A 13,668-nucleotide genomic window follows, 5' to 3' on the forward strand; every position below is an offset into this window, starting at 1 on the left:
CTCAGCGAATGATAGATGACAGCCCTAAGAGCTCGGAAGCTGCTGCTAGCTCCACTGTGGACATGGTCAGTCGAGGGGGCATGATCAGATATGTATAGAAGCGCTGGGTGTGGCTGAGAGCAGGTACGAGGAGACGACGAGAAGGGGGGGATGGGGCAGGCAGAGTATTGGACTGGCTACCTTACAAGCTTCGACTATCGCGGGCACGAGGCAACGGCCGCGTCGGCAGCGGGCGGCACGGGCTGGTGGGGGGTGGGTGGAATGCGGCCGGAGGCGTCGAAGCGATGGACGTCGTCTGCTGAAGATGGGCTGCCAGGGATGGAGGACCTGCTGGAACAAAGCACGCTCGGATGGGGAGTCTGGCAGCGGGAGCGCGATGCGATGGTTGACGAGGGGAGGTTTCGGGCCAGATGCAAAGGGGTGTGGGATGAGAGTCGATACGTCGTTGGAGGGGGCACATGATTGGCAGCACTGGGCCAGGCGCTGCCTAGCGCGGTCGCACCGCTGGGGTTCAGTGAGCTTAGAGCTCCAGAAATGCCCCCCGAGGTGAGAGAGAGTGCCGCAGCGACCAAGTAATGCCGCTCACCTTGGCGCGGATACTTTGTATATGCACTGAGACTGGGCGATAGCGATAAGCGGCACCGCAACGTCATCGCTCCTGGGCGAGGTATGGCATGGCCGACTCCCTGGCCCGGTTGCAACAGCGACGGGACCGAGGAGGTGGACTTGCGCATTCCGCGAGGCATGGCATGTTCTATTTTGTTTCGAAGTACGAAGTAAGCTGACCGACTTCTGAATCGCCAAGTTCCAGCGATAACGGTTATCTGATCGATCTCGAGTCTGAGCAGAGCAGTGCGTGGCACCAACTTGAAAGTATGTACATGCGCGTTGGTGGCAAGCGCTGCGACGCCGTATTCCGCGCTCTGTGTTCCGTGTACACCACACCCAGACATCTCTAGTCTGGCCCATCGCTGCCTGTGCCTGACCTGAGCCGAACTGGATCTGCCTACCTAACCTACCTGTAGCCACAGCACCCGTCCCTCGTCCGCCTTCAGCTCGACCAACGCGCGGAGCATCGCCACGGCAATGCAGAGCAGAACAGAGACATGGGCATCGAGAGTCGTCATCGTCATCGCCATGGGGCTGACCTCTGGAACCGGTGCCTTACATGACCGCGTGGCCAGGGCGGTAGATGGCTCACGGAAGAGCTAGCAACGCATGACCAGTGAGAGACACTACGATGGTTCAAAACGCCCGGCGATGGGAACCCCCCCGAGAGTTATAGCGAGCAACTGGCGCTGGATGTCTTAACGGCATCGAGTCACGCTCAACCTGGTCTCTCTGCCTCCCCCCCCCTCCCTCCTGGCTTTGTAACGTAGGTGTGGTTGCTAAGGGGAGCGGGCCAACCACTCTTTTGCGGCGCTCGCCAACCGAGTCAGAAGACGAGGAAAGGCATCAAGATTCCTCGTACTGGAGATACGGTATTTTTAGCCATCGGCAGTGGACGGACGAGTATAAGAACGTGAGGCCCGGGTACCTTGATGCTAAGTTTTTTGGAAAGGAGATTTGGGATGATCCATAATCTGCATCGCCGTGCATCCATCTGCTGCTGCTTTTGTTCCGATTTTGCCTCGCCTGGCCTTTGAGCATCGGCGGGTGTAACAAGCTGCAGCCTAATAGAGTCCTCCCGCATTCCTCATCCCCCAAGACCTACTACACACCTCACATAAAGAGCCCACACGGCCCGATTCGTCCGCCTCAGCCAACAGCGAGCATCAAAGTATTTAGTACCCAACGATAGCAAGTTGAAGTGCTCAGCTTCTGGTCCATCTCATAACATACATTTATGTATAAGCACTTGCATATGCGTATGCACGTTCGAGCCCCGAGAGAAGACACAGCGCAACAACAGAGACTATCACGGACACCGTCGGGCACAGCTAGGCCACATCTGGGACATTATCGGCTGGTCCATCTACAAGCGGCATCTCGAGCGACCCGAAGGAAGGGCTAGATACCTCACTCAGTACAGTACGCAGTACCGCCTTACACTTCTCTTCTCTTGGCTGGTGTGATTCACATTTACCCGCAGCTGTGGCTTTGTTCCGCCCTTTGGATCGTCATCAGCTAGGCCTTGATCCAGTCCTGCGCCTCGTCCTCATTCGCCGACGGCGTGGCTGCATGCGAGAGAGTATAAGGCTGCAGGCGACAGAGCTTAAACAGACAAGAAGACGAACAAGAAGAGAATAAAACCGCAAAAGGGCGCCCCAAAGCCCGTTGACGCGCAGCGCAGCGGCCTATCAGCTTATCGCGGGCACCTCCATCAAGGCGCCACCTCGACAGGCCTCGCTACTCGCCTTCCTGTCTGTCCATCCACCACGGACAACAAGTCACAGGCCTACCAGCAGGCAGATATCCAGTACACCAATAACACCACGATACTCGGCGCGCTACTGCCGCTACTGCTCTTCCCTCTCAACCCAGCAATACGGCCATCGGCTTCAGCTCGCTTGGCCAGAGGAGATTACTAGAGACAGATCCGAGAAGACGTGCGTCTCTGGCGGCTCGGCCTTGTGTTGCACTAGCAGGGGGGATTTGCTAACAGCTGCAGAGAAGGGCAGAAGACGAACGCCATCTCACCTCACCATCCCCGTCGCCAGAAGAGGGAAGGGATACTGCTTTCAATAGGACCTTGGATGGAGCACGGCGAGTATACAAAAGGCCAGAGTTTCGATATTTGAACGTCTCGTCCCACCGAAACGGCGCGGAGCCATCTTGATTCCTGCTCGACCTTTTGTTTGTGTGGTGGCCTCTACGGACCTCACCTCACCTCAACCTCTCCACATCACCAACCACCTGCGGCACTCGCATCTATCCTCCTGCACAGCATACCTCGAGGCCGCATATACGCGCATATACGTGCATATTGCTCTGGTTCCGGGCTACCTCTAGGCTGCTCTATCCTGGCAATCTTCCGGTTTATATTCCACATCTTTGCCCGTCAGCTCTGTCTGCGACGTACGGAAGTCTCCCATCTCAACCACCACCGCTAGTGCCCGCGCGCCTCCTCAAGCCTCCCGTCTTTCGCTGCCTCTGGAGCGGAAGTCTTTAAACCCAGCGCCTCCTCCACGTTCTCTGGGGATTGTGGGCCAACAACTGCTCGCCCTTTCGTCATTGTGCTACGCGGCACGCAGGGTTTGGCAGCCCGCTTTACCGAACCCGACGACGCCAAGGCCATCCTGCCGCAGCGACGGAACGAGGGCATATTGCATGCATGGTTGTGTGAGCAAATAGGCGCAACAGAGTTGAAGCTTCTGCCGCACGATACGCCAGGCTTGCCTGCTACTTACCAACAGACATACATCGCCATAGAGCACCACGTCTTTCTGTTCTACACATCCAACCTATAGCACACCTATTCTGCTACAAGGCACTCGATATCTACACTTCTTTATTGGTGAGTCGATCGGCTGTCAACTCCTTTGTCCCTCTCCCCCATCCCTTGTTGCATCCCTCCCTCTGCATATCCACCCCTCCCCTCCGTCACATTCTCCTCCCCCGCGCAGGTGGCATTGCATCGAGTAGACTCGCTGCAACGCCCCTCACGAGCAGCGCAGCAAAGAGAGAAACACTACACCAACCCACGGTGGGCAGATCGCCTTGGCCTGTTTCTTCTTCCCCTCACCACCTCACCACCTCGTTGCTTCTATTTGTTTTCAAACGTCTCATTGTCTATTACTATTCGTCCACCCATGAGAACCCCTCCTCCGCCTTTGTCTCTGCACACTCTTCTTCCACTGCTACCCCGGAAGCATCTCAGGACCTCCAGACGGGCTAATCAGAAAAGCGCGCAGCAAAGGGCAACCCTGTCCGAGACTCTCGTCCGTCCATAGAGGCTTCACCTCGTCCCGTCTCGCGAGCCCTCATCAGCGTCATCGCACCGCGACCTCCTGCGCATCCCGCGGTTTCTTACTCTTTTTTCTAACTGCGCATATTGCGGGTTCCGTTCCCAAGCGCCCGTCACCGCCTGCACCCCAGTTACACAGCAGCCCGCCGTTTCCGCCCCTCCTCATCGGCACCCTGCCACTATTTCGTGCTATTTTCTATTTTATTTGTTTTAGTTTCCTTCGCTGGTACAGTAGCGTTTTAGCAGTAAGTTGCCGAGACGACTTCGGCCCTTGGTCCTGGGCTCACAAAAAAGCAATCGTCCGTCCGCAAACCCCTCCGGAAGCTCGCATCGCATCTTTGACACCTCCCTCCCCCGCGTCCTTTGAACGCTTTGAGCATCTCTCGCCGCCTCGATCTCGATCCTGATCTTGATTCTCGCATCTGGCATCTGGCATCTGGCAGCTGCACCCGTTTCCGCAGCGTCGTGTCTCACCTCGCAACGCTGCCCTTATTTTTGTGTCAGGTTAGCCGCTCTCTTGTCAACCCCTCCTACGCATTTCCTTCTTCCGGGCCCTCCATTTCTCTCTCTCCGATCGCTTGCGCCACGTCAGGCCAACAGGCTCCGTCGTTGCCGCCGGCTATTTGATCAGCATTTGTTTTGTCGCGCACGGGCTGAGCAGCCGGATCGTTTCCTCGCGCGCACTCATACTGACTCCTTCTTTCTCCTTCTTTCGCTGTAGCCGCGCGACCCGTTCCCTCATCAGGCATTATCTGCCGACGCTCGAAACTCCGAGGCCGCTCTCGTCAAGCAAGCACAAAGCGTGCTGAAAGAGCGCATACAAACACCGACAAGAACAAGACAAATTCGTGCCGGCTTCTCCTCTGTCCGCCGACCGCGAGCCTCTCGCACCGAGCAAAATCCATCCGACACTTCTTCCTGCGATGGCCCAGCACGGCTTCGCCCAGTTTGGGTCTGGCCCAAATGGCGGCCACATCGACCCCAACGACCTGGCCATGTCGGGCGGATACACCTCTCCGTCCTTTGCCAACAACAACTTCAACACAGCTTCCAACACAAACGGCTTCTCGAGCGGCTCTGCCGTATTCGCCGATGACGAGCTGCTGGATGGCCTTAATCCTTCAGACGGCCAGTCCGGCCTTCATGGCCAGGGCCAAGACTTCCACGGCATGAACATGGGCTACCAAAACACCTTCCAGTCACACCGCGGCTCTTCCCTTCAGATCGACCCATCACACATCAACGGCTACTCCAACACGCCGGATGGCGACCCCATCCAGAGCCCGTATGCCTACAACACTCACTACCGCGCCCTTGGGAACCCCTTGCAGTCTCCCTTGTCTTACTCGCAGTCACCCCTGGCCGCCGCTGATATGGCGGACGGAAACGACCCCAACTTCCTCAACGCCAAGGCGAGGGCCCGGATGTCCCAGCAGATGCAGCGAAAAGCCTCCAACACCAGAAACCCAATGACCCCCAAGACAAACAGCATGCACAGCATCCCTATCGGCAGTGCCCAAGACTCTCCCGGCTTCGGCCCGCAGTCTCTCCGGACGGACAAGTCGCCATCTGGACATTGGCTCAACACCCCCAGTGGAAGCATCCCAGCCTCTTTCAACTCTGGCTTCTCGTCTCCTATGCAGCCAAGCATGGTGCAGATCAACGAGGTGATGATGAAGGGGGGCACCTCCATGCCTGCTAAGCTCGGCGTGGGCAACGCCATGTCTACCCAGGAGATGAAGCGGAAGCGGCGTCGTGAATCCCACAATCTCGTGGAACGCCGCCGCCGTGACAACATCAACGAGAGAATCCAGGACCTCAGCAGACTCGTGCCCACACACCGACTGGAAGACGAGAAGATTCGCAAGCTGATTTCCAACGGCACGCCCCTGTCGCCCACCCTCACCGGCGTGTCAAGCGCTACCTCTGGCCTCGCCGGACCCGGTGCCAGAAGGGCTGCCGGCGCTGGCGCTGGCAACATCACCACTGGCCTGCCCATCGAAGACAAAGACAAAGGTCCCAACAAGGGTGATATTCTCAACGGTGCTGTCAGCTGGACGCGCGACCTCATGTGGATGCTGCATCTCAAGCTGCAACAGCAGGAGGAGCTGATCAACACCATTGCTGAGCTGGGTGGCACTCTGCCCTTTGAGCAGACCGACGATGAGCGCCGGATGCAGTCCGAGCTCATGGATGCCATCTCCAGGAACGACTCGGGATCTTTCTCCTACAGCCGCACGTCTGGCTCAGGCCTGCGTGTGCCTCATCACACGGACTACCGCGGCGAGCCCACCAATGGCTTGGGCGGCAGCCTCGACTCCGTCGGCATCACTCCCGAAGGAAGTGGCAGCGGCGGGATGCCCGGTGACATTGGAGACACTGCTCAGTTCTGGCACGACCCGGATGACGATCCTAATGCCCCTTTGAACTTCAAAGAGGAGGACGAATACGACATGGACCTTACTCAGTAGATATGAGTAGCTGGTCTTGGCGTCTCCGTCTCGAGGACTTGCCTCTCTCTGCTCTCCCGCCCCGCTGTCCTTGTCCCACCTCCTACTTCCTCTCAAATCTCTTCTGGGCCTTTGATCGATTGCTATCCTGGTTTTCTATTTTGTGTTTCCGCGCGTCCTACTGCGCGCCGTCCATTGGTGTCTACCGGCAATTTTGCAGTGCAACACCTCGGAGATGAGGTCTGTGGGCCTCGACGTATTCCAAGGAACATGTCCGAGTGCCCATACTGGCGGCGTTCTAGGTGTCATCCATTACATCGGCAGGGCCTCGTCTTCTCATTTTCCATTTTTCCTTTTGAGTGATAGGTGCTACAGGCATTTGGCATTGGGCATGGCTTTCACATATAGGATGGATCATGTTTTTCATTTCGTCTCCTGGTTCTTCTCATATCTGGTTCTTTCCATATACTACTGCATGACGGCACAAAGAGGCTGCGTGTCTCTCTTCCTTTTCACACACACCCAACTTTCTACGTATGTCTCTGGCATTGAGAAATCTTTTTCTTTTCTTCTTTCTCCTTTTACAGCTGTCGAGCGCTCTATTGGTACTACAACAACCCGTTATGAGATATGCATTTGTTGGTTTCGTTTAGGCGGGGCACGATACAGAGAGGGACATCTCATAGTGTGAGATGTTTTCCTACGACTGGTATGGTCTTTTCTTCTCCTCTATAGTATCTCGGTTCTTCCATTGCTTTGTTTTTTGTTCTTTTCAAGGGGCACCAGACGATGCTTTCGGTCTTCGCCTGTGGGGGATACCCGGGATGGGCTTGACATAGCTGCTTTTTTCACTCATTTGCCTTTACTTCTTCTTCATTTCATTTTCATGTCTTGTTTCTTTTCGGAGGGGCGATGTTGCGCTTCCTCTTCACATCGGTGTATTTAATTCCATTTTACTCATCAACATTACCCTCCCACCCTTTATGTGTCCCCGTCTTGACCTGCTGTTGCTTTGCATTTTTTTCCTTTTCTTCATGTTCTACTCTTCAGATACCACTTATGACCAATAAACGGCTGAGATATAAAGTCTTTGCTCTGGATTAGCCTTGTGTCTTGTTTCATTTTTTTTTGACGTGATGTAGTCACAATATAGCCACCATGCTGTCCAGATGATGCCACTTCTTGAATTGTCCACTCATCAACTCTCATTACACCAGCAATCGCCCCAGACGTACAACGTCCCCATTCTACCAATGCCGCGTCAGGAGCAGATACTCCCTCACGCCCGTCAACAAAGCCCACGCCTCCTTCCTCTTCATGTCCTCCTGCAGCGCGATCCTCTCGAGCGCGCACCGCCCGTCAAAGTACTTGCACAGCAGCTGCCAACCGGCGCGGAGCTTGTCGTCGCGGAAGCGCCGCGCGATGGCGGCCAGGTAGCGCGACTCCTTGCCGGCGGCCTTTTTGGGGTCGAGGATGATGTGCGGCGTGAGGCCGGCGAGGTGCGGCGCGTCGTTGAGGGACGGGTTGGGCGTGGGGACGGGGGCGACCTTGCGGGCGTGGGCGGTGGCCTTGTCGGCGGCCTCGCGGTGGGCCTTGATGGCGATGCGCTCGAGGCGGGCCATTTCCGCGGAGTGCTCGGCCGCGGAGAGGGTGGATTGTGGTGGTGGGTTGGGGGCTCGGCTGCTGGGAGGGGAGGACTCGGACTGGATATGGGAGTGTGTCTGCGGTGGTGTCTGCTGCTGCTGTTGTTGTTGTTGTGGTGGTGGTTGTGGTTGCTGCGGCTGGGATAGCGGAGACGTGAGTGACGAGTGTGTCGACTGTGCGTCAGCGTTTTCCTGGGTTGTTGTGTGGACGCTGGCGGCATCGCCCCCGTCGACGGACGAGGTGGCCATGCCCAGCTCCTCCGCCTCCATCTCGTAGTCGACCTCGTACAGAATCTCCGGCCACACGACGACGTAAGCAAACGTGCACAGCTGCGTCACCCAGCCGCCGCGCATCAGCCAGGCCAGCATGCGGAGGTACAGCGGCCGGTGGGCCTTGCTGGGCGAGATGTGCTTGTACGGCCGCGGCAGCACGGACAGCTCGGCGAGGAAAGTGGACAGCGGCGGCGCCAGGGGGAAGGCCCTCTGCCAGTCCTGGGCGTCCTGGGATAGCCTCCCGAGGTCGCAGTTGGGAGAGACGATGTAGATGTCGCGGGGGTGGAGAGGCGGGATGGCGATGGCGCGGCGCCAGAAGATGAAGTGCTGGGCATACTTGCGGACCTGATCCAGCGTGAGGATGTTGCTTTGGCCAACTTGGTAGAAGCTTCACCAGATATTGTCAAGTTAGCGAACAGTGAACTGTGAGCATCAAGCACGAAAAGGGGGCGGGGCAGAGGAAGTACTGACGACACGGTCGGTTTCGCGAGTCGCACAAACTCAATCATGGATACGGTGGTGGGATCACGGTCGTTTTGCAGCTCGGCGATAATCTTTTTCTCGTCGTCCATGAGCAGGAGCGCAAAGTTGCGGTCCAAGAATCCAGGTTCCTCAAGGGCGTCCTGGCTCAGAAAGGCGTTGGAGGTCGTGAGCCAGAGGCCACGATGGCGCTCGTCGTCCTCTGCCGGCAGATCGGCCACGAAGAAGGGTACAGGGATCTGAACAGACGGGGTCAGGATGCCGTCCACGGTGTCGAGATGCAATGTCGCAATCCTGTTCTGAGAGATGGCGTTGTAGACTTCACACATTGAGGCTGCTAATGAAGAGTTCTGGATGAGTTCTTTCCACAGAGCACTCATTTTCTTTTCTGACATGAAGTGATTAGCTTCGTCCGACCTCTCCTCTTACAGGATTGCATGCTTCTAGAAACAGGAAAACTTACTATCTTCACGAGCCTTTTCTTTTGCGGCCAGGATACGCTTAGACTCTTTCCACACAAACTCACTGTGCTGCTGGCTATACTGATATGCTTTGTTGACTTTCTTCACGATATTGGAGAACAAGGAGTCGACGAGCTCCTTGGCCTCGTGCCTCTTGGGATTTAGGAAGAAGACGAGGTTGAACATGGTCATGGAGCTGCGCTTGTCTTCGTCCGAGTCGTCCTTCTTGCCATCTTTGGCCTTGTCCGGAGCGAGATCGGCCTTGATGGTGGGTGGAGGATTGGGTTCGTCTGGCGCAATACTTTCATCAACCTCCTTGCTGGCCTTTTTCGTCTTCTTCCACTTCCCGTTTTCAGGCACGTGGATAGGGTAGGAGATGCAGAGCAGCGGGTCGAGGGAGAGTTGAAAGATCTTCTTGTGGTAGGGCCGGGCTGGAGTCAAGATGCCCGCAAGGTCTCTGGCAGGAAAGCCGGCGACGTGCTCCCAAGGAACGACCTGAACGCCCGCCTCGGTGGTGAAGTGGTCGTCCCGGACACCCCCGTCCTCGGCGGGTTCGGGGGCAGACTCGCCGCCGGCAGGCTGTGCTATCTGCTCAAACAGAATGTCCTCGACGTCTATGACATCGGATTTATCGTGCCCGTTGGTGAGGGCGGGGACATGAGAGGGATAGTGGAAGACAAAGGCCGGCCCATCGCGGGAGCGGTTGATGACGAGCGCGACGGCCACGAAATTCTCATCGTTGACGCACGACATGGCCGCAGATTCGGGGAGCTGGGGCGGCTGGGCGCCTTACATGATGCGGCGGAACCAACCACTGCCGCCGTCGGTATCGAGTGATGATGTCTGGTGATGTTGGTGAGCGTCACGATGGAGGCACCATTGACTGCGTCGCGTCCGTGCTCGTGTCCCGGCCCTCTGCGCAGATGCTGGTTACGCTGCTGTAAGCGATTTGACGCCGTCCAGATGAGGTCCTTCTTCTGCTGATTCGCGATGCAGGCGGGTCACCAGTTGAGTCGACACACAAGACACGGGCGCTGGTTGGATTTGGCGACGAAGTTGCTGAGACGTTGACGCTAAGCGGCTTGCGGTCGTTTCTGGGGATAGCAGTGCATCAAGGCCAAGTTGCGACTACCTGCACCTACTGGGGCGGTGACGTGCAACGGCGAGTACACTGTACTTCTCCGCAGATGCTACGCTAGCACCAACCTGAATCTGTCAAGTCGCTAATAATATCAGCTGCTATCAACCCTGTAGCTACGGGTATGACCAGTACCTCAATGTCGACAGGCAACTTGCGCGTAACACGAGCACACGTAGGTTTGTGATGAATTGCATACGCCAAGAGACAAGCATTGGTCGTATCATATTCTCACAGCAGCACATGCGTCTGGCAGGTTACAGTTCCGCTCTGTCCTCCCTGTAGCAGGCTGGGATGATTGCTGCGTTGTCTGGGGTGCTGTATAATACATACGACTACAGCAGTCTAGCGGTGCTGTTTCAGTTCACTGGTAGCGAATGCGGGGCAGCAGTTGGAGAGAGCACAGGCCTGAACTCGTCTAAAAAGGCCCCTGTATCCAACGCCTTCACATGCCAAAAAATAACCACAAAAGCCGTCCAGTGCCTCAACAAAGACGCAGATGGGGGCTTTCAGTTCAAGGTCAGGCCCTAAACCACCACATGTAGCTTACACTATGTAGGAAGGCAAGATGCTACATCAACGCAGTATCGCAATCTGAGGCCGGTAGTTAATCTTGGGTACTATAAAGTGCAATCCATTTGGAAGTCGTCGTGTGCTGTTCATGACTTTTTCTGCACCCGGGCGGTGAACTGATTCGGACCCTGCGATGAAAAGGGACCTCAATCTCAGGTGGTGGTGCCCAAGAGCATAGCGCGGTCACGTTTCAAGCACGTGCAAAGTACCTTTTTGGTGCTGAGCAAGTAGCGTAACGCCTAGACCCGGCGGCAGTCTACTTCTCTGCTACCTTTGCTCAACCTCAGCCCCTTCGCCATGCTGCCGGGATGCTGGAGCTGCGCTAACTGGACACGGCCTAGCAGGAGCAGCAGCTGGCTGGTATCCCAACAAAATTCGCAGCGACAAGCTGATGCGACCTTTTGCCAGCGACTCCAACATTCTGGACCCTGCAGGTTCGAGAGCAGCCAGCGTCGTCATTGCGCAGAGTAGTACATACTTGTACTTGGCGTCTACCGCTTAATCGCCGCCGTTTCGCTGGGATTTCGCAGCTGTCCAAAGTACCCCGCTGCTCCCGGTGCGGAAGCCCGTCGTTCGCCGCTCGCCTCGCCCCCTAATCTAATCCCCAATTAACTTGGGGCCTTGTCTCGTGCCTCTGGATTGCAGCCACCGTCACATGGGAAGCCGTCCGACCCTTCCCCAAGCGGCCCACCCCCGTTCGACGCCTCTTCGGTCTTTTCACACACACAAAGTCGAACCGCTACGGAGGGCAACAGGTCGTGTGTGATTCCTCCAGCCTCTCCCGCGCTTCCGCCATTCGCCAGTCGATTTGAGACCATCCGGGTGCTTTGGCGTACCGTTACGAGAATCCCTTATTCACCGAAGTCGACAACCATCGTCGACCAGACCTCGCGTCCTACCTGCTCTTGTGCTTCGTACGACGAGTCTTATCGGCGCAATTCCGACAAACCAGACGGAAAGAAACTCCTTCCCCGAGCTGAGAACGGCAGAGAATAAGCCCCCCCTTGATATACATTGCGCCAGTTTGTTGAGCGATCGTACCTTGAGCAACGTTGCAAGGCCCATGGTCCAGAACCCAGCAGACCGATTACTATAACGAGAAGAAGAAAGCCAGAGGAAGAAGGAACAGCTATATAACACTATATTGCGCCCCCCGTGGTCCTCCTTCTCTCTTGTGGAATTCTCATTGCATCTTCATCACGTCGTCCGCCGTCCTCTCACACGAAATATCCTTACCGAGACACATTCTCTCTACTCTTGTCGCCATGTCACCAGCCGCCACCACCAAGGGCAGTGCCCACGGACACGTCAGGTTCCTCCCCGTCACCTACGATAGCAGCGATTCACAGTCGGCCCTGAAGCTCATCTTGAGCCTGTTTCCCCAATGGGGCAGCGACGACTCCAATGTCGACTTTGTCCGCTTCACCGATGGCATCACCAACACGCTGCTCAAGGCCGTCAATCGCCGACCAGGCCTGTCCAAGGCTGATATTGATCGAGATGCCGTGCTGCTCCGGGCTTACGGCAACGGCACTGCCGTCATCATCGACCGAGAGCGCGAGGCAGCGAACCACGAGCTGCTGATGAAGCATGGCCTGGCGCCGGAGCTGTTGGCTCGCTTTGCCAACGGAATGCTGTACCGCTTCGTCCCCGGCACCGTGGCCCAGCCCAAGGACCTCTCCGACCCGGCATTGCTTGCGGCCGTAGCTCGACTGCTGGCTCAGTGGCATGCCACGGTTCCCTGCCTTCCCGACTCGGCCATCAAGGGAGAGGAGCCAGCCGAGGACGGCAACCCTGACAGCCCCGACAGTCGCCGCAAGGCCATGATTACAAAGGCAGCAGCCGGCAAGCCGATTCCCAATCTGTGGTCGACCATGCAGAAATGGATCCTGGCCTTGCCTACAGACACGGAGCAGCAGCGCGAGCGACAGGCCCTGCTGCAGCGTGAGCTGGAAGAGATGGTTGAAAAGCTCAGCCAGCGTCCCGGACTCGGAAAAGACGGGGTATGTAGTAGTCTTGATCTTGCGAAAATGTTTTGTCTTTTCAGTAGGTAGCTAACCAGGTGATGTAGTTGGTTTTTGCCCACTGCGACCTCCTCAGCGCCAACATCATCATGCACCGCGAACCCGGCCGGGAGCTATCCGTGAGCTTCATCGATTACGAATATGCGACGCCATCGCCGGCCGCGTTTGATATCTCCAACCACTTTGCTGAGTGGGCCGGCTACGACTGCGACTACTCCGCCGTGCCGACCAGACCGCAGCGACAGGCCTTTATTCGCGAGTACATTGCATCATACGCGAAGCTGTCATGCGAAGAGATGAACCTGGACGAGGAGACTGAGAAGCTCATGAACGAGGTGGATGTTTTCCGCGGGGTCCCCGGCTTCTACTGGGGCATCTGGGCGCTGATCCAGGCCACCATTTCGCACATTGACTTTGACTACGCCTCATACGCTGAGTCGAGGCTTGGCGAATACTGGGCTTACAAGGCAGAGGTTGATGGAAGCCGTGCGGCGGCAGGAAAGGAGATGCCGCTCCGGGAGAAGACGTGGTCACGAAACGAGTAGAAAGACCCAAAATATGACAGAATAGAAAGGGAGGCAAGGTTAGAACGGGATATAGAGCTGGATCAAGGACATGAAAAGGGGAAAACCCAAGCAGGGGGAAAGAGAGTTGGCTCACAATGCCTCAGGCAGAAGCTATGGCTACAGCATGCTCTACGAACATGGCGGAGACGGCAA

General features: G+C 56.6%; 5 protein-coding genes across 5 annotated transcripts; 3 read left to right on the forward strand and 2 right to left on the reverse strand.

Annotated features, from left to right (window-relative positions):
• Positions 1–65: 65 nt before the first annotated feature.
• Positions 66–564, reverse strand: BBK36DRAFT_1135986 (hypothetical protein). The gene has a single exon (XM_024892827.1). The coding sequence runs from the start codon at positions 458–460 to the stop codon at positions 182–184; it is 279 nt and encodes a 92-aa protein (XP_024747451.1). The 5' UTR covers positions 461–564; the 3' UTR covers positions 66–181.
• Positions 565–881: 317 nt separating this feature from the next.
• On the forward strand, positions 882–1,212 carry BBK36DRAFT_6457 (hypothetical protein; the record flags this gene model as incomplete). Its single annotated transcript, XM_024898424.1, has 2 exons — positions 882–934; positions 1,026–1,212. 2 exons carry the CDS (start codon positions 882–884, stop codon positions 1,210–1,212), a joined length of 240 nt encoding a protein of 79 aa, XP_024747452.1.
• A 3,612-nt stretch (positions 1,213–4,824) lies between these two features.
• BBK36DRAFT_1178367 (hypothetical protein) lies at positions 4,825–6,378 on the forward strand (the record flags this gene model as incomplete). Its single annotated transcript, XM_024896129.1, has 1 exon — positions 4,825–6,378. Exon 1 carries the CDS (start codon positions 4,831–4,833, stop codon positions 6,376–6,378), a length of 1,548 nt encoding a protein of 515 aa, XP_024747453.1. The 5' UTR covers positions 4,825–4,830.
• Positions 6,379–7,604: 1,226 nt separating this feature from the next.
• Positions 7,605–9,967, reverse strand: BBK36DRAFT_142170 (hypothetical protein; the record flags this gene model as incomplete). Its single annotated transcript, XM_024897490.1, has 4 exons — positions 7,605–8,037; positions 8,239–8,661; positions 8,745–9,141; positions 9,217–9,967. The coding sequence occupies 4 exons, from the start codon at positions 9,965–9,967 to the stop codon at positions 7,605–7,607; spliced, it is 2,004 nt and encodes a 667-aa protein (XP_024747454.1).
• Positions 9,968–12,190: 2,223 nt separating this feature from the next.
• On the forward strand, positions 12,191–13,494 carry BBK36DRAFT_1170713 (kinase-like protein; the record flags this gene model as incomplete). The annotated part of the gene is made up of 2 exons (XM_024895480.1): positions 12,191–12,928; positions 12,997–13,494. The coding sequence occupies 2 exons, from the start codon at positions 12,191–12,193 to the stop codon at positions 13,492–13,494; spliced, it is 1,236 nt and encodes a 411-aa protein (XP_024747455.1).
• Positions 13,495–13,668: the final 174 nt, after the last annotated feature.

Source organism: Trichoderma citrinoviride (genome assembly GCF_003025115.1).
Source record: "Trichoderma citrinoviride strain TUCIM 6016 unplaced genomic scaffold BBK36scaffold_11, whole genome shotgun sequence".
Classification (NCBI taxonomy): Eukaryota; Fungi; Ascomycota; class Sordariomycetes; order Hypocreales; family Hypocreaceae; genus Trichoderma; species Trichoderma citrinoviride.